This window comes from Austrofundulus limnaeus, unplaced genomic scaffold (genome assembly GCF_001266775.1).
Source record: "Austrofundulus limnaeus strain Quisiro unplaced genomic scaffold, Austrofundulus_limnaeus-1.0 Scaffold14, whole genome shotgun sequence".
In the NCBI taxonomy this organism is placed as follows: domain Eukaryota; kingdom Metazoa; phylum Chordata; class Actinopteri; order Cyprinodontiformes; family Rivulidae; genus Austrofundulus; species Austrofundulus limnaeus.
In genome coordinates, this window is record NW_013952416.1 from 1286173 (window position 1) to 1305304 (window position 19132).

Genomic DNA, 19132 nt, shown 5'->3' on the forward strand with positions numbered 1-19132 from the left:
CCTTTCATTTTATTTGTGATTTGTGTTTTTTATTGTACATAAATTTTGTTTTGTTTTTTAAAGAAATGAAATGAATAAATCAATAAATAAAAATAAATATTCATCACAATGAGCTCACATGACCATTATGTACCATTTCAAAAGTCTGCCCGCCGGAAGAAATGTTGAACACTGTTAACAACCATCAGATTATTAATCTGCATGGTTTAATCTCCTCCATTAATAGAAAGTGAAACTGTGATCAAGCAGGAGGGAGGAGCAGATCTGAATCAGCCCACTGACGCCTTCAAGTAAAACTCGGAAATTTAGCAATTGTTACCGACTGGACTGCACAGACATTTCGGAGATTTTTATCTGATTGTAGTTGTCAAAGAGAGAAAGGAAAAAAAAACATATTTTATTATTCAATTTATATGACATCCTTAGTTGTCAGATAGGTCAGTTAAATAATTAAATTTACTCCATGAAGACACCGAATTTGATCGTGTTTGCGGTTTCCCAGTCATCCATGAAGGCAGCACTAATCAGTCTGATGAAGCAGCGCTCGTGCTCGTGTCTCGTGAGTTGTAATGTCTTTCTCTGCTGACAGGACGGTTTGTGAGCTGAAGAAATCCCGCTGTTATGATGGTCGCTGAGCCATTGGCCGGGTGAGCGGTCCTTCCTCCGTGTGTGTGCTGCTGTTTTTAGATTAGTTTCACCTTTTTAGTCGAGTTAGACGACATTTTATCCCCGGTAAAAGAAAAAAAAAAAAAGAAAGAAATCCCTGAAAGACTCCTCCGGTTAGGTTTAGCATCTCGGACCCTTCCCATGTGACAAATCATGACACTGGTTTGTTTTAACTTTGTGCTGGACTAGAGAGACCCACGTGTGTCTCTCCAACACACCGGGACAGGCCGGATTGGACATTTTTCACGAACAGAGCGAGGAGACGAGACGATAACATGTTTGAATCCCCCGAAATCCTGCTCATCCTTCTGGACGCAGCCTGCCTTACCCTCGGTATGTTCATTTTAAACTTTCAAATAATATAAAGTTTTCTTTTTTCGGGATGATGCTTTTTATGCGACGTCATTGAAGCCAGTTCACTTTGCATAAATGCTGTTTTGTAAATGAAGGCTTCAGGTTTCAGGAACCAGTCAGGAAGATGGAAAAAAGTCCCACCCTGCATGTTTTTTTTTTTTTCTCTGCTCATTCATTCATCCAAATCTGTATTTTTAGCTCACTACGTGGGAGCACAGGGGCATGCTGCAGGGCAAGGTATGCTGAATTAAAAAAACAAACAAACTAATTAATAAATGTCAGGCCCGACCAATGAAAGCATGGATTGGACAGCTTCAGCTCGGTGTCACAGCAGGTTTTGGACTGTCCAGGTGCAGGAACCTTCCCCTGAGAAGGATCCAGACTTAGTCAGTGTCTTGTGGTTAGCTGTGCTGCTGGCTGTACACCATTCATTTTATTTGGCCCCAGTTTCCTCCTCTTTTTAATCTCTCAAATCAGTTTAGATCAATATTTCCCAAGTGCAAAATAAAAGGATGGACAGGGCTTATTACCCTTTTAGATTTTAAAACAAGTGTTTAAGCTGTAAATTGTGTTGGGTTATGCACTTCACCCTGAAATCTCTTATCTAGTCTTTATTTTATGCGCTCACCTTTTCCTTCAAGGTTCTTTCATTTATCATTTGATGACAAAACATTCGCCATATTTGACTGTAAATATTACAGATGAGTGTTTGTTCAAGGCATTGTGAAGCAGAAAGTCTTGTCTGCATGTTTTCTGCCTTGAGAAAATGTTGGCGTTTGCCTTTGACACTGTTTTATTATAGGCATGAACGTTTTGTGAACACGTGACTTATTGTCATCTTAGAAATAAGAATGATTAAATACAGTTGGAGAAAACCTAACCTCACAATTTGTGACTGATAATAAGCATAAAATATTCTATCCGGCTTTTCCTGTTTCACTTCTTACTTTTTTGGCCAGAACAAATAGCTCAACAATATACAAATTAAGCTGAACATCAGTGTCTTTGTTTTTTTTTTTTTTTTCAAACACAGTTGGAGTTTGTTTTCCCCAAATGAACTTTAGTACTAAATCACAACAGGTTTCGTCAGTTGTCGTACTTTTTTTTTATTTATGGATTTGTCTTGTGTCTTAGCTTACTGTTGTGACATCCTGGAAGACACACAAATGAATTAAATTTCCCAAAAAAATGTCTTCCCCTCTTTGTGTTTTGCCCACATTGTGTAAATAAGTGACATATTAGACATAAAGTGACTTTATTAGACATAAAGTTTAATTTTAGTTGGGGATGCACTGATATGAGAATTTCAGCCAATATTGATATCAGATATAATTATTGCTGTTATGGCCGATAACCGATATTTACTGATGTGACACAAACACACAAATTATATTCTACATATACAAACACACTTGGGTCTTTTCTTGATGCTGCAAAKAAACGACCAGACCTCTGCCATGGCTCCATACTTCACCGTCAATATCACTATCATGATCAAACAGATGATGCTCAACCAGCCATCTCCCTTTCCAAAACAGAAACTAAAGCTAAAAAGTGGGGAATCAATATCGGATATTAATATGACCAATGTCGGCCGATACTGATATGAATGCCGATATCTCATGCATCCCTAATTTTAGTAATTTGTTATGAAAGCTGAGACTTTTCTTAAATGACTTAAACCCCAGTTGGTCCTCTCTAACTTTTTACAGCTGACGGTACTCTAAAAAATTAAAATAATTAAATTAACTCCAGAATTCAGTAACCAGCAGACAGTGACTGTTTTAACTCGTTTAGCCTAAAGGCATTACATCTGCTGATTAGTTTTGGAGGAATGCCTGGTCTTGCATTAGTGTCTGTAGTTTATCCAACAGCCTCTTTTGTGTAAGGAAACATTTTTACAAGGAGGAGAGGAAGAACGAAGACACAGCCAGATCCTGTCAGAACGTGTTTCGGTCCATTTGTGTGGGTCACAGCTGAACCACCACGCCGTCTAAAGATGAACGTATGACACCATCTGGCTTCCTGTGCTGCCAAGCCTTTTGTTGTGAAACCGTTCTGTAGAATTCGATGCCTCAGGTTTAGTTAATTGTGTAACTTTTATAGAAAACCCCCTGTTGTGAGGGGGTCTGAGCTCCAGCATCACAAGTACCGTAATGGTTCGTCATTGGGTTTGCTTCTCTTTGTTGTGAAGGCAAGCCGAGGGCTGTCTCAAAGGTAAAAGATTTAGTATGACCTTATCTGTCTTCACAGTTGGACTTCCTTTTTGTATCCTTAACAATCAACAACGCCCTTTCAAACGGGGTTTCTTCTGTAACGACGAGTCCATCAGGTACCCTCTGAAAGATGACACCATATCCTACCAGCTGCTGGGAGGAGTCATGATCCCTTTCTGTCTGATCGTCGTAAGTCAACCAGTGGTGTAGCCAGAAASGAGTCTACAGGTGACTGGAAGTGGATGGGCCACCAAATTTAACACGGCCTGTAAAATAAATGAAAACTAGATCACTTAACTTATAGAACATCCAACAAACTATTCAATGTCTAAATCACAAAACAAAAAAAAAAAAGATTCCACAATCAAATGTGGTCGTTTATTTAGCAAGATCATTTAATTTGAGCCAAGAAGCTTTTCTTGGGCGGGACGTGTCAAAAGAGTGGATCTAACCCCTGCCAGGCCCACCCATAACCACACCTTTTAATTATTCTATCACCTTTTAATTCCCAATCAAAGTGTTTGACAGGCTGTTGACTGTCTGATTCCATCCATCTCAGATCATCTGCGGAGAGATTCTCTCCGTTTACTTGTCTCGAATCAAGAACCAGTTATTGGGGAAGAGGTACGTGTCGTGCCTCTATAAAGCAGTGGGGAGCTACTTGTTTGGAGCCGCCGCCAACCAGTCTCTGACCGACATCGCTAAATACTCCATCGGCCGTCTGCGGCCGCACTTCCTGGCTGCGTGCAAACCGGCATGGGAGCGCATCAACTGCACAGCAGGCGGTTACGTTGAGAACTTCACCTGCAGTGACACGTTACAGGAGGATGAGGCCAGGTAAGGATCTTTTATTATGACCAACAAGGGTTTATTTTGATGGGTTGAAGGTAATAACATTTATATGGTGGTTGTAAAGGCTTGACTGCAGTTTTGCTTCTGGAAACAAGCTGGTAGCTAACATTTTGAGCTGCACTGAGCCGTGAAAGGGATCACCATTTGTCATTTTAMTCTTCTGAACTGATGATCAGTCAGATGTTTGTAATGTTTGTAATCATGACAGAGCCACACTGGTTAAACAATGGACTATCAATGGAGATAGGGTAACAAATCAGGCCTCAATTCACAATAAAGAAGTAGAGTTTCTTCTCTGCTTTAGTTGGGGTCCACTGAGGTAGTTGGAGGATTTGATTAGGATGCCTCTGAATGTTTCTCTGAGAAAACTCCAGACCTTGTTGACTGGATTATATTTCATCTCTGGCCTGGGAATGCTTTGGGATCCTCTGGAGGAAGGGAGKGGGAGATGAAAGGCTATTGAGATGAAAGGTATTGCCACAACAAACACGTAAAAGTCACGGTTCTTTGGTACAACAAACAAAACCTGAAAAGAAGCAGATGGAAATGTCACCCTCCCATGTTCAGACTCGTGGGAACGGTTAGAAACAATTCAACTGCACTGAAGTAACGCCAACTCAGTAAAGCCATGTCTTATGGCTGTGTTTTGAGGATATCACAGCCATTATCACTSTTTTGCCTCAGTTTTCATCATACCGGTAGTTCTGGTTTATTTGGTTCAGACTGAGAAATTGCCTACTTGTGATCTGTGAACTGGAGGAGGAAAGTTTGGCTGTGCTGTTGCGTATTCCTCTTATCAACAAATCAGGAATTCGCCCAAGACTTGTTTTCATACCTGTCCGATTACGTCCACATGTCTGATACAAATCTGACTGTCACGAGATGTTATTAAAAAGCATCAGGTGACACATTCAATTGCTGTTGCGACCTTAAATAAAGTTTTTATTTATGTCTAACCAGCAGAGTGTTCTGTGTTTGGCAAAGTGTAGCCGTGGGCTTTTCAGTTTGGTGACTGTTGTCTGGACTCTGGTCATTTGCATGTTATTACAAGCAGTCAGACGCAGAACTCAAACAAGAGCCGTTGGAGGCAGGTGGGAAAGGATGGAGCAGACGGCGAGTTTCCTTTTTAGCAGAGGCAGGAGCAGAGCTGCTGAGCCTGCAGCAGCAGGAGAGCTRGCACAAAAAAGCCAGTCAGAAACGGCACGGGACACAGGAAATAAAACTTGGACCAGTCCAGAGTAATTTCAAGGTGAAGCAATAAAAGAGCAACAAACTGCACCATGGAAGCCTTGTTCTAATGTGGTGGAAGAAGCAGCATGATGGAGCTGAAACTTGTTTTCTTATAGCAGAGAGAAGTGATGACTGGCTGCACGTCACACGACTCCTACTTCTTTGTTTCCACTTCATACAATCAGGGAGCAAACAGAAACATTGTATTGTTTTTATCTTTTATTTAGTGTTTTTACTGTAAAGCACTTTTAGGAAAGCAAATAGACCATGCTGGATYCTGGTTCTGAAAGCTTGTTTTGGTTCAGACTTTATTCATTTGTGATAAAAGGTGATCTAGTTGCTCTGAAATTCATCCAATTTTTCTTGTTTTTTTCTTTTCTTTCGTAGATTATCCTTCTACTCTGGTCACTCATCCTTCTCTATGTACTGCATGCTGTTCCTTATTGTAAGTATGTCTCTTTTTAAATTGGCTTGTCACTTGAGCTTTTTTGGTTCACGTTAGTGTGGGAAATTTTACACTTATTTGTTTTACTTTGTGACTGCATTTAACGTAAAGGAAGTTTGTTACAATCAACTTCATCAATAGTTCTTCAAACTTTATGAAGATCTCTTTAAAGTTTTATTGCGTATTCACTGCTTTGTTGTTGTCTAAAAACAGTATTTAACTTAAAAAAAACTTCCTTATTGTTTTTCTGTGATTTCTGCAGATGTACCTTCAAGCCAGACTGAAGTCAAAGTGGACCAGGCTTCTGCGTCCCACCATCCAGTTCTTCCTTTTTGTCACTGCGGTGTATGTGGGTCTCACCCGGGTGTCAGACTACAAACATCACTGGAGCGATGTGTTTGTAGGCCTCTTGAATGGGGGTTTCGTAGCTGTTTTTACTGTGAGTTTCAGATCAAGTAGTTACAATAACGGTGCTGCAAAATATCGTACTGCCTGGTTGTTGTTGTTGTTTGAGAAACTTTAYGCAGTTTTGTTGCAATAATTCATTTTCAAAGATCTTGTMGTGCCAAGATATTACACTGATGCTCCTATTAGTCTGCATCTGGGTAAATGTGGACTCATCTGATCTTTTTGTCACTAAAATGAATACATTTGCTYCATATCAAATTGGAGTTTTCAATTATCATGACTAAAATGTATTTTTTTAAGTTGCACAGCTGTTTAGTCTCAATCTAAAGCAATATATTATATTTTTAGGGTTGGGGTTCTGTGGGATGTTTGTGAGCAATTAACATCTTACCTGTTGCAGATCGCTTTTTGAACAACTCAGTTTAAAGAAATGGTTTATTCTKATGGAGCGAACGGTTAGACTAGGTGGATTGCGGCATGTTAAAACGTCTCAGGACTCAAATATTTTACAACTTTTTGCAAATATTTTGKAAACCTCTACCCATTTATCTGCAGCTAGCTGTAGCCCTTGTGCAAACTGAGGCACTTCTGGCTGGAATATCATAAAATGTTTGCTAGAATAGTTATGTTGTGTGAATTGTCAATTTTGTCAAAACATGCAACAAAAACTGTCGTAATGTTATTTAAGGTGTTAATTTTCTTTTCCCCCCGCAGGTGTTTTGCGTTTCCAATTTCTTCGCACAGCCGGTGAAACCAGTGGTCTCACAACAGGAAGACGTCGGGCACAATTTACAAGAACCTAGCAGTGGTAACCACTACGGCAGCACTGACTGACTCAGGACACTCAGTGATCTGCAGGACTTCCGTTCCAAATGATTGTGAAACCCATAAATGAACATCAAGTCCTTGTTTTGTTTTTTTACCTGCTGCCTGTCGGGATGCGCATCACGAACACGCTTCACCTGCATGGAGCTGACGCTGCAGGCTTTAGCTGCTCCCAGGTGTAGCTGTGAAAATTTGATCCTAGACAACAAAAGTGCACTACAGAAGACATTGCCAGCACATAGTTTGATTTGCCTTCTTGAATAAATGAAACTCCTTTTTGGCCAGAATAAAGTAAGCGTCTGTGCACGAGCTGCAAGCAGGCTTGTAGAGGACCGCTGGTACCTGTGAAGAACAGCCGTCTTAAAAATAAAGAATGGACTCCAAAAAAAATAATATATACAGAATTTTAATATCATGTTTGCCTTAGATTTGTGCTGCTGTTGGCTGATGATTTGTCATTTTTATTGTAAACACAATGAATTATTGCTTTTTTTTTTGTTTTGTAGTCTATAAGAAGTTGCTTTTATGTTTGTCCCTGAACTGAAATGAAAAATAAATGCGCTTTTTTTGTTACTTTCATACAAATGATATGATKTGTGTGTTTTGTTTATGAAAAATGCTGTGCAGTTTAGTAAATGCACCATTCGTCAAGCAAGATTAACCAAGACTTTGATTCAAGAAACCACAAGTGCTAATAATCAAAACATGGTTCATCCTTTTTGTGGCAGAATGCTTTATAGGTCAGAGTTAAATTACTATATATATATATATATATATATATTTGAAAATGGTTAAATAATGGACTTAAACTGAGTAGAAAATCAGCCCAAAGTTTTTTAGTTTTTGGGAAAACTTTAAAGGAATATGTTTGGTTCCTTGGAGGAAAATGAGACAAAACTGCACATTTTTTGAAAATTAGTGTAAAATACAAAATGATTAAAAAGTTACATCGTGTTCAATTTAATATTTTATTGTAAGCAGTTATTCCAGTTAGTTGAATAATTTATATATACTGTATGTGAGTATTTTCAGCTGATACATCAATTCCTATATTAAAAGGACCCATTCCCTCCTGGTCCTACATCACTTTCTAACTTCATTCAGCTTGTGTTGTCACACAGCTCAGCCATGAGGAGGTTTGAAATTCCTCTAAAACTGTGTGTTGGCTAAACTAAGAGAATTCTGTTTTAAAAGAATTTGTTCAGGAAGTAAACTGTCCCTTTCTTTGGTCCATGTGGTTCTTTAGGCCACAAGCTTTGCTGTTGTACAMATTCCCTTCCAAATACCACAAGAAACCACAGGTATGCTGTGGAAAAAAAAGGTTTGAAATAACATTTTCTGCTCTGCCTTTATTCAGCTGTACCAGACGGATTGTGGGATGTTTAAATGTCCATCTGTGTAAACAGATACCTTTAATGTAGAAATGTCAAACTGCACATCTGGACCCCTCATTTATTTTAGGGTCACAGGTGACCTAATCATGTCTGTGCCCCCACCTTGACACGTGAGTGGCATGGGAATGTCAAACCTTTTGTTTCCTAGCTTGTCCACATCTGGCCATCCATAAGACAATTTGTCCAAGATCTAACTCCACGTTTAGGACAGAAGATATCATCAGGCTATGGCTCCACATTGGATCTTAGTTTTGTTATGACCACGTCCACTAAAGGAAATCTTTCGTGGTCCTGTGACTCTGATCATAAAATGGTTTAGATAAAAAAAAAAAAAACAGGTATAAGTACTTCACATTGCAACTAACCGCTTCAATTTCATGCTCGCATTGATCTGTTTGTCAGTTTACATCATGGACATCGTTAGAGAAACTGACCTTTCACCCCATCACAATCAAATAACGTAGCACAAACAGTAAGGAAATTTGTGTTTGGTAGATTATTTTTTTGTTGTAACGATRCTTCTTGACAAATATTATTCCTGGTACCTGATTGGGTACTAGACACTCAAAAGAAGAGTCAATAACAGCAAAATAARCTGGCAGAAAAGAGTTGCACAAATCCACATACTCCACTGCTCATCCCACAATTGCATGTTCCTTACAAATGTGGCCTAATTTAAAAGGGAACTTAACAGGCTTTCCAACGTAATAAGATTTATTGCCAAAAAGCTTTGTTAAAACAAAGAAATAATGTAACACAAATTTCCTTTTTTTTGTGCCAAGTCCTAAAACACTCATAAATTCAGAATTGTTGTGAGAAAATTCACGTTTTAGATTTTGAGGACTCTGAGAATTTTTTGGCAGTTTTCTTTTTTGAATGAGGATTAATCAAAAATAAAATAATCACAAATCAATGATTCCAAGTGCATTTGGCCTGTCAGGAACTGCTCGTGGTCTGTCTGCTGCAGCACAGAGCTCTCTCTTATTGTCACGCTGACATCAACAATAGTCCTCACTGAAAGCAGCTCCATTCACTCCGTCACATGTCTGACTTGATGATGCTGCTGGACAGAAACACGAGTTTCAGGACAAAGTCTGCAAAACAGAAATTAGTCACTGAAATCACTACTTTATGTAGTAAATCCAATTTATATAACGTGTTAGACTTGGATAACTTAACACTGAGAGCTCTGACTTATGAGTGAATGAGAAAMATTTTGGGAAGAAAAAAATGGTTTTAGATACAGATTACATCAATTATTCCCAACCAGGTATACATGTACCCTTTGGGGTACGCCAGCATATTACAGGGGGTACATAGAAAAATTTCCTAATGTGTAAAAAAAAAAAAAGATAAAAATAGGACTGGGATATGAAGGGCCCTGATTTCAGCAATGAACGCAGAATCTCTTGGAATTTGCTCATTTGKGCGAGTATTTGATGTATTTTAGATGCTGCTGTTCCCTGCACCTGCCATTACCTGGCTTATTTAATTACTTAGTCACTTTCAAGGCAATGTTTTTATCTTTAATTTGATTAGACAATAAAATGCCAGAGAGTTAAATGTTCTAGGGGGTTAAATAAATAATTTTCATTTAATCAGTTGATGTACATTGTAGTTCCAGAGAATCATCATCTTTGACAGAGAGGGTCCTAGCGGTATGACAGAACTCAGGGGGTACACAAGTCTAAAAAAGGTTAGAAACCACTGAATTACATGGCACAACATGCTTTACATCGAGTAAATTTCWGGCAAAAAATAGTTTCTCATTCCTATAAAATAAATTTAAACTGCTGTATGATTTCAGAGTACTTAAGGAAATTATAACAGCAGAGTTAAGCTAAAAAGATTTGAAAATCTTACCCGATTGGCACATCTATTTAAGTCAYAAATTAAGATGAAATATAACCCACAGATAACTGTGGCCACCTACTGGTTATGAACAACACTGACAAACAACCTCATTAGTAAATAACTATAACTTAGTTTACAAGTCTTAAAGATCAAATCTGATAATAAATTTAAATTAGCAAGTTAGATTTTGATGCCTGGTTTATATGTCACATCTGAGATTCTGGCCAGTTCAGATTTTTAAGGTTCTGACTGAAAAAAATGGGTTTGTTTCTTTTCATTTCGTCTTGTGAAAAGCTAGTTAAAACCCTTTGTCCCCTAAGCAGCCATTAAAAAATTATTTTCTCAATCCAGCCTCTAAAGAGAAGACAGAAGCAGATCAGTTTGATCTGTGACGCTGTCACAGGATTTATTRTAGTATCAAACATTTAATTTCATCCAAAGCTCATCAGCTGGGGTTATAATTAATTTAAAGCTCCTTTAAACACCTGAACACAAGTACCGATTCTTGAATGTAGACCACCTAAATAAAACTGAGAAACACACAATTAAAGCTGTTCTGGTTTTATAACCGTCGGTCACACTTTTAATCTGCTGCAGTCGAACACAATTAGAAGAGTAGCACAGCCAGGTTGGTAATCTTTTATTTGGAGAAATCTGTACATGAAGGTTTTGGCCTTCGGTCTGTTCACGTTTAGAAGCATTATGAGGACACTGACAGGTAGCTCACTGAAGATCAACAGAAGTGCAATTCATTACTCAAAACTGGACAGGAAGTTCAGAACAATCTGCTTCAGTTTAGCATCTGATGCTTCTGAAATCTTCCCATCAGCCCTAAAAAAAAAAAAAAAAACAATTCAACAAAAGATCGGGTCAATGAATCAAGCTTAAATCTCACTACTTGCAAGATAAAAACTGAGAAGTCCTAACTCACCTGATACTGGCGAGCAGGTCCTGTTGCTGACTGAGGATGTGTTGCAGGAAAGCCTTCTCAAACTTTGTGATTTTGCTGGGCTCCATCTTGTCCAGGTGACCTCTGACACCAGCGTAGATGACTGCGACCTGCTCCTCAATGGCCATRGGAGCTAAAAGGGAGTGGACTCAGACTTCAGTACCAGTTAGGAACGTCTATTTAAATACGTGTTAGACCTGATGTTTGACACTCACAGTACTGTCCCTGCTTCAGCAGCTCAGTGAGCCTGACACCTCTGTTAAGGAGCTGCTGGGTGGCAGCGTCCAAATCAGAACCAAACTGGGCAAAGGCAGCCACCTCACGGTACTGAGCCAACTCCAGCTTCATGGTACCGGCCACCTATGACAGGAAAACAGTTACAGCTTTTGCTGATTCAGTTAAAGGTAAAAAAAAGAAAAAAAAAAGAAAGAGGGCTAAATCTAAAAGCTAAAGATTACCTGCTTCATGGCTCTGGTCTGAGCAGCAGAGCCCACTCTGGACACAGACAGACCTACATTAATAGCTGGGCGGATACCCTTGTAGAACAGCTCAGTCTCCAAGAAGATCTGCGGCAAACAGAATAAATTACCCAACATTAGTTTATTTTTARGTGCAAACTTCAAAAACTCAAACAGCCAAGAGACAGACCTGTCCATCTGTGATGGAGATGACGTTGGTGGGAATGTAGGCGGACACGTCTCCGGCCTGAGTCTCGATGACGGGCAGGGCGGTGAGGGAGCCACCWCCGAAGTTGTCGTTCATCTTGGCGGCTCTCTCCAGGAGACGGGAGTGAAGGTAGAACACGTCACCTGGGTAAGCCTCGCGACCAGGCGGACGACGCAGCAGCAGGGACATCTGACGGTAGGCTACAGCCTGGCAGGAGACGAGGAGAAATCGTAACTCCGAGCACAACAAATCACACCCGAACGATGGAACGGAAGCAGCGAAAAGCCCCGACCTGCTTGGACAGATCATCGTAGATGATCAGGGCGTGCTTGCCGTTGTCTCTGAAGTACTCTCCCATGGAGCAGCCGGAGTAAGGGGCCAGGTACTGCAGAGGAGCGGCGTCGGAGGCGGTGGCGGAGACCACGATGGTGTACTTCATGGCATCGGCGTCAGTCAGCCTCTTCACCAGCTGAGCCACGGTGGACCGCTTCTGTCCGATGGCGACGTAGATGCAATACAGCTTCTTCTTCTCATCGGTTCCATCGTTGAAGCGCTTCTGGTTGATAATTGTGTCGATGGCAATGGCAGTTTTGCTGAAGTGAAATTTAACAGAATTTACCAACTTTAAAATATACTTTTAAAGACACAAATATTCCCAAGTAAATCATTTCTCTAAAAATGTATTCACCCAGTCTGCCTGTCACCAATGATCAGCTCACGCTGGCCTCGGCCAATGGGCACCAAACTGTCCACAGCCTTGATTCCAGTCTGCATGGGCTCCCGCACAGAAATACGAGGGATGATACCCGGAGCCTTCAGACCCACACGCCTGCGGGTCTTAGAGCCAAGAGGACCCTGAAAAAGAGGTATGCACCTTTTTAAAACCATTTGTTGTGTAAAAATAAACAAATAATTCAACTTTGACACGAGAAGCAAGGTTGATAATACAAATCACGAGGCTCTAATAAACTTCACATTTAAACATTTTTAACTTTTCCATTCCTGTTTGTAGAAAATAGGGTTGGGCATAATCGTATCGTGTGCAATTAATCGTCAGAAAAACAATCGATTATTTTTTGGCACTTGACGATTAATATGATTAATTAAAGAGTCCACTCGGTGTTCCTCTCCGCTTCCAATATGATGAACATTAAACAAAGTTCTGTAAGTTGTTTATCTATTAACACAATTTAAATTTGATGTATAGCCGGAAGTGTGTAATTTTGACACAATTTGGAACAGATTTTTGTGAAAAGCAAATCTTTCCCTCTAAATTAGTCATGTGACTGAGACATAAGGGTGTCCAGGGGATTAATCGTCAAATTAATCGTTATCGGCTAAATACCACAATTAATCGTGATTAATTTTTTTTGCYKATATTGCCCAACTCTAGTAGAAAGTTAACATCTTCATCCAACTTGGGTGTTTTTCTTTTTGTTTGAAAGAAATAACAGTTTAGATAACCTTTCCGTCGATTGCGTTTCCCAGAGCGTCCACCACACGGCCGAGCAGCTCCTCGCCCACAGGGACATCCACAATGGCACCGGTTCTCTTCACGATGTCGCCCTCCTTGATCAGCTTGTCGTTACCGAATACCACAACACCAACATTGTCRGGCTCCAAGTTCAGAGACATGCCCTGGAGGATGAGAAAGTTGGCTTATCGTCTTGGTTTATTTTACAACAGGAGGATATAAACTCAAACTGGTACTTTTAACAAAGCAAAAATAAGAACCCAACTTTAACACCGTTTCAAATCTTTTAAACATACTTTGAGACCAGAGGAGAATTCCACCATCTCTTCAGCCTGAACGTTCCTCAAGCCGTACACTCTGGCAATACCATCACCAATGGACAGCACACGTCCCGTCTCCTCCAGGTCGGCGGAGGTGTTAGCACCMAGGATTTTCTCCTCCAGGATTGAGGAGACCTCAGCTGTGCCTGTGAAAGAATAATACAGGGTTTTATTCATAACAAATTTTAAAATCTGAGTGTAATTTCTGACTTAAGTTCATATTTACAAGAAGCAAACTGTCATATTTTATTTATTWATTAAATTTATTCATTTAAAACAAAACATACAATAAAAATACAAATCATAAATTAAATGAAAGGTAGCAGAAAAAGAAAAAGTTTTGCTTTCTGCCTCTTTTTCTCAAATAAATAAATTCAATYGAAAATAGTCTTCAACTGACAAAAACATACAAAAAACAAAAAGAAAAACAATAAAGGTTGAATTCATTCTTGCATACATTATACCCATACACGTTTCTCCAACAAATTAACCTTTATCATTCTCTTAAATATGCACATTGATCTGGCATTTTTAATATCATCCTCACATATAAATAACTACGGTACGTGTTTAATGAAAAATTTGGTTACGATGCTGCAAAAATACTGTGATTAAACCCAAGTTTACTCCTCATTTTCAATAAATTGCTTTTATTCTAGACAATCTTGTAAATAACTAACATCAACCACATGTATAAGATACATTTTATGAAGGTTAATCGTAACAAAATAATTTGGAGGTTTTAATTGTCCTTATGCCAAAATTTTACAGAAAAAAAATGCTGTCTCGTTTTAAATCAGTAACTTTAAGCTTTGAGAAAAAGTTTCCCCGTGTTCTGTAGGACAAAGTCTGTCTCACCCATCTTCTGCAGACATGGTCTGTGTGTGTGGAGGTGGCTGACCCCAACACAGGCAGCCGGGATCGTCTTGGACACCTGGAGTTAAGGACAGGCAGATTCAGTAACCATTTGATAATCGACCTTTCCGACAAATAGCGCATGCATGAACAAATAACGCACAGATAAATAAGCTGAGCTCGTTTTTAAAGCCGGTGCAGCAGAAAAGGACATGCGCCGTCAGACTTCCTGACCTTCAAGCGTGGCTCATTGAGCTGAGCATTAGCTGTGCTGCTAACTGTTAGCATCTGCAGGACGAGTAGCGCGTCGTCGCAAGGACAAATTGGACAAAACAAGTTCAAGTAACAAAAAAAAAAATACAGCTAATATGTTGTGATATAACCGAGTGTTAATGTTTAGAGCCGCGCTGATGACACAAATTTGCGTTAGCGGCCTGCGTCGTTATCCTTCACACGCCCAACAATGAATATTAAAAATAATAACAACAAAAAGTATATTACAGCTTTATTAGCAGCAGATTGTTTAGTTTAAATACTTACAAATCCGGCTCTTTTGGGCAGGCTTCGGGCCAAAGCTGCTGCAACTCTTACGGATAACATTTTGTCGGGTTGCTAATGACCTGTCCTCCACTGAGCGGCTCCGACCTGCCTGTAAATGTAATGGCTGAAGTCTTCTTCTGCTAAATCAACACTGGATGTCAAATATCCTGCGTTCCTGTTCAACTGCGCCCCCTACTGTCCATCAGATGAACTGCCACATTTCCACACCACATTTTTCCCATAGTGTGTGTACGAGGTGTAAAAAATGTGTACAGAAATATTAAAAATGTTATTATATAATACATTTTAAACTAGTATCACACTAAAACTTTCACAAGCAATAGATTTTAGATATTGAATTTAAATACACAAGTAATGTGTCATCACGCTTAAATATAATTTAGTTTGTAAACATCAAACATTTAAATTTAACTATAAAATACAGCATGTTCAAAAGTCCTTTTGTTCACATATTTCATTTTTTATCAATAAGATTTTGAAAACACTTTCATTTGCACTGACCAAACATTGCAACCGCTTCACACATCTAAACCTTTAAAGCTTTTGTATTAAAAATGTCTATTTAAAAAGCCACAGATCAATGCATRCACAATATTTCTTAGTTCTATGTGAGAAAAAGATTTCAATTCAATTAAAAATACTTTATTGATCCCAGAGGGAAATTTTGAAATTGATGAAAAAATATTTCAAAATTAAGGAACAACAACAAGGAAAGTTCCTGTTTTTTTAATCCACGACTCACCAGGCAAGAACAGTACGTCACCAACACTGACATTCAGGACCAGCGGATTAAAAWTTTTTTGGGCAGGATGCTGACACAGCCAGAAAGGGATGTGTTGGCAAAGAGAGTGAATTTGCATTTCTCCACAGGAAATTTATATTGTGGAATTTATCACTGATATGAGGACCTGGCAGCACCACATACAAATTATTTTGCCAGCAGATAAAGGAATATGTATGGAAGCCCATTTCCGCCACCCTGATAAAAAAAATAAAACTTGTATCTCATAATTATGACTTAGCCATCTCATAATTATGACTTAGCCATCTCATAATTATGACTTAGCTATCTCATAATTATGAGATACTATCTCATAATAGCGAAACTTGTATCTCATTATTATGAGATAGTATCTCATAATAATGAGATGGCTAAGTCATAATTATGAGATACAAGTTTTATTTTTTATCAGGGTGGCGGAAATGGGCTTCCATAACAATATGGCCCTTAACACTAAAATTATGTCCTCAGTTCTAAACGTGACTCTACCAAGTTGCATTATGGGAATTGTAGGATTTAGAACATTAAAAGCAGCAATAATCATATCATGCTTTTTTTAAATGTTTGCCTATTTAGTTCATAATTTCGTCTTTTATGGGTATAAATCTATTGTAAAGAGTCAGGATACGATTCTTTCTTAAATAAATAAAAAAAACAACAACTGACAATTCAGGAGGTAAATGTCTCTAGATGATTATGAATTGACAGACTCGGACAGGTTAACCTTGAGACATTTCCAGCTGTAGCTGTGCAGCGCCGCAACATCGCCCTCTTTTGCTCCGGATAACAAATGACATGTCTGCTTTTGTCAGCAGCAACAACCAGCCGAGCTGAGCCGAGGAGGCAGACAGAAACAGTCGTTAAGATTAGCCAGCCAGCCAAGCMACAACCAGCCGCCTGAATGTAGATCCGCATGGGCTGCTACTGCTCCAGCTCTCTAAATAACCCGGCTCAATCATAACATAAGGATCCCAGGATGGTGTTAGTGCATGTAGGATATCTGGTTCTTCCCGTTTTCGGCTCAGTAAGAAACAGAGGTACGGTATTAATTCATACTCACGTCGATTAAAAAAAAAAAAAAAAACATGTGCCCTGTTTATCTTAATATTCACTGCAGCTGTTGCACCGTCGCGTTAGCTTATGCTAGCTTGCTTTAAAAAATAAATAACCGTCTCAAAATTATCGGAACTGCGTTAATACTTCACTTTGAGTACATTACAGATTGTCAAACCCTTACCAAGCGATGTAACGGTGTGTTTTTTTGTATTTGCGCGGAATAATAATGTTGGAAATGACAGAAATGCCTTTGCTACAGATAAGCTAACTGGCTCCTTCTCGGTCCGGGCTAAATCCTGGAACGGAAACATTTCTCACAAAGGCTTCCACATGCCTGGAGTGTTGCGGTCCGAAACGCCTGGCTCGTAAAAGACACATTCCTGCACAAACAGTTGGTTTAGGCAGTAGTCTACCGTAATGCATTTTTCGTTATAGTTTGATTGTGTTTTTAGCCACTTTTGTGCTCGAAAGTGTCGCTTTCCCGTAGTGCTAAAATGCCGCAAAATAGACGTAGCCTCTTTCCGTCAGTCAGCTTATCTGTGCCTGGATGATGTCATTTGAAGATCATCCGCCGCCGCCGCCGATTTTCACTGCGATTTCTCTAATTGCTATCACTGCTAATTGGTACTAATCGATACGTGCCTGGATATCAGATCAGTTAATTTTTTTTCCTTTTGTCAAATTTGTTTTTTGACTAATTGGCAAACCAGCAGTTCCTTGCTTGAAGCTGCAGGACTGAAGAACAAAACATGAATAATGCGGTCATAGCAATGCATATGAAAGCTACAGTGTAACATTAATTTCGCAACAGTGGCATCAGTGATTTCATTGTGCTTTTATTTCTGTTCTTATTTCCCTGTTTCATAGTATGGAGGCTGGCTCTACATTCTGCATTTATCAGATCTTTGTCGTCCCCCCCATTGTGTAGCTAATGATCATCTGCTGCTGTGTGGTGTGGCGTGGCCTCTGCCTGTTCTCTGCATTTAGCTGTATTGTGAATCCCTTCTTCATTTCCTCTTTCCATCAGAAGACGACATTGGTATTAAAAGCAACCCCCCTTTTTCCCAAGATGTGTTCAGACGTAGATTGTTCATGTTAAGCAGACTAAAACTACAGCTAACACCTAGCGCACCTTTTTTATTTGTCTTTTTTTCCTGTCAAATTGCTGTAGCACTAAGTAAAAATACAAACAAAAAAACATTTTAGCTTCTTTCTAGACTATCAGTTGAATATCATTGTGTACCTCCCATCCAGTCTTGTTAGACAACATGCTGTAAATTCCTGTAAAGTGGATACATTTTGCATGATCTCAAGTTCTGCACTGCATCGTTGAACACCAGAATTCGGCTCATCCTCCTTCTCTCCACACAAGGTGCAATGTACGTTATCAAAGTGACCTTTAACTAAAAAAAAAAAAAACCCGAAAATTCTAAATACATGCAAATTGAAAGCCTATGCATGCCATTTTTCCCCCCTTCCCCTCTGTCATGACTTAAAGTACACTGCACCTGCGCACAGCAACCTGCCATAACCGTCTCCATTTTTTTGTGTAATCTTTTCGTTCCCTCTTTTTTGCAAATTTCAAGCTTTGAATCACACTGAGTTGTAAATTCTTGAATTACAAAGCAGGAAAACACGCTCACTGGTGGTTCATCACAGTTTTTACCCCCCCACTAACATAAAACCAAAATGCTATCCATTTCACAGGGATGCCTATTTTCCTGCACTGCTAAAGAGATCCTTTTATTAGTAATAACGTCTTTTATTGTTTGGTTGTGGTCTCTCTTTACCTTTTTGTTTTTAATTTGTTTTGGTAATAGTACTTTTCAGTGCATGGTCACATTTTATGATTCATAATTTTTTTGTTTATGTTTTTTTTTTCTACATTGACTAGTGGAAAATCCAATGTAATCTTTCTGTAGTAAAGATGTACCCTTGCTGTACTGAAATCATGTGCTGTAGCCAACACGTCTGCTCATTGGATGCTGCTTTTGTTCTTTTTTTAACCCTATATGGAGCATGGTGGGCCTTGCCTTCAATCTATGTTGTTTAGTTTTGTTGCATGGATTTTTACTATTATAATTATTATTATTACAAACAAAAGGAAGAAAAAAAACACATATTCCACATATATACTAATATTTTTCAATAAAGAATATAGTTTATCCTAACCTTCAGTGTGCTTCTTGCTGATTTCCATTTATTGTTCCCCCCCTCCTCCAACAC

At 39.1% G+C, this 19132-nt stretch overlaps 3 protein-coding genes across 4 annotated transcripts in view; 2 read left to right on the forward strand and 1 right to left on the reverse strand.

Moving 5' to 3' along the window:
• Positions 1-537: 537 nt before the first annotated feature.
• LOC106513684 (lipid phosphate phosphohydrolase 1) lies at positions 538-7581 on the forward strand. The gene is made up of 7 exons (XM_014002635.1): positions 538-647; positions 856-999; positions 3274-3425; positions 3796-4073; positions 5706-5763; positions 6026-6202; positions 6886-7581. The coding sequence occupies exons 2-7, from the start codon at positions 942-944 to the stop codon at positions 7003-7005; spliced, it is 843 nt and encodes a 280-aa protein (XP_013858089.1). The 5' UTR covers positions 538-647; positions 856-941; the 3' UTR covers positions 7006-7581.
• Positions 7582-10868: 3287 nt separating this feature from the next.
• Positions 10869-15188, reverse strand: LOC106513685 (ATP synthase subunit alpha, mitochondrial). Its single transcript, XM_014002636.1, has 11 exons — positions 15049-15188; positions 14512-14587; positions 13630-13799; positions 13324-13497; positions 12548-12714; positions 12152-12452; positions 11842-12066; positions 11652-11759; positions 11409-11553; positions 11176-11326; positions 10869-11075 (listed from the first exon to the last, which is right to left on the reverse strand). Exons 1-11 carry the CDS (start codon positions 15106-15108, stop codon positions 10997-10999), a joined length of 1656 nt encoding a protein of 551 aa, XP_013858090.1. The 5' UTR covers positions 15109-15188; the 3' UTR covers positions 10869-10996.
• A 1413-nt stretch (positions 15189-16601) lies between these two features.
• ark2cb (arkadia (RNF111) C-terminal like ring finger ubiquitin ligase 2Cb) overlaps positions 16602-19132 on the forward strand; it is a 13759-nt gene continuing 11228 nt past the window's right edge. For both annotated transcript variants that reach the window (XM_014002637.1, XM_014002638.1), the window contains exon 1: positions 16602-16887. In XM_014002637.1, the coding sequence (XP_013858091.1) occupies positions 16827-16887 (61 nt within the window). In that variant the 5' untranslated portion in view covers positions 16602-16826. The remainder of the gene's footprint in view (positions 16888-19132) is intronic.

Bases quoted from the DNA above. Each gene is read 5' to 3' on its own strand.
- LOC106513684 (XM_014002635.1), top strand. From the start codon at position 942: ATGTTTGAATCCCCCGAAATCCTGCTCATCCTTCTGGACGCAGCCTGC. The intron at 1,000-3,273 runs GTATGTTCATTT...CTGTCTTCACAG, and splicing joins CGCAGCCTGCCTTACCCTCG to TTGGACTTCCTTTTTGTATC. The intron at 5,764-6,025 runs GTAAGTATGTCT...TGATTTCTGCAG, and splicing joins ACTGCATGCTGTTCCTTATT to ATGTACCTTCAAGCCAGACT.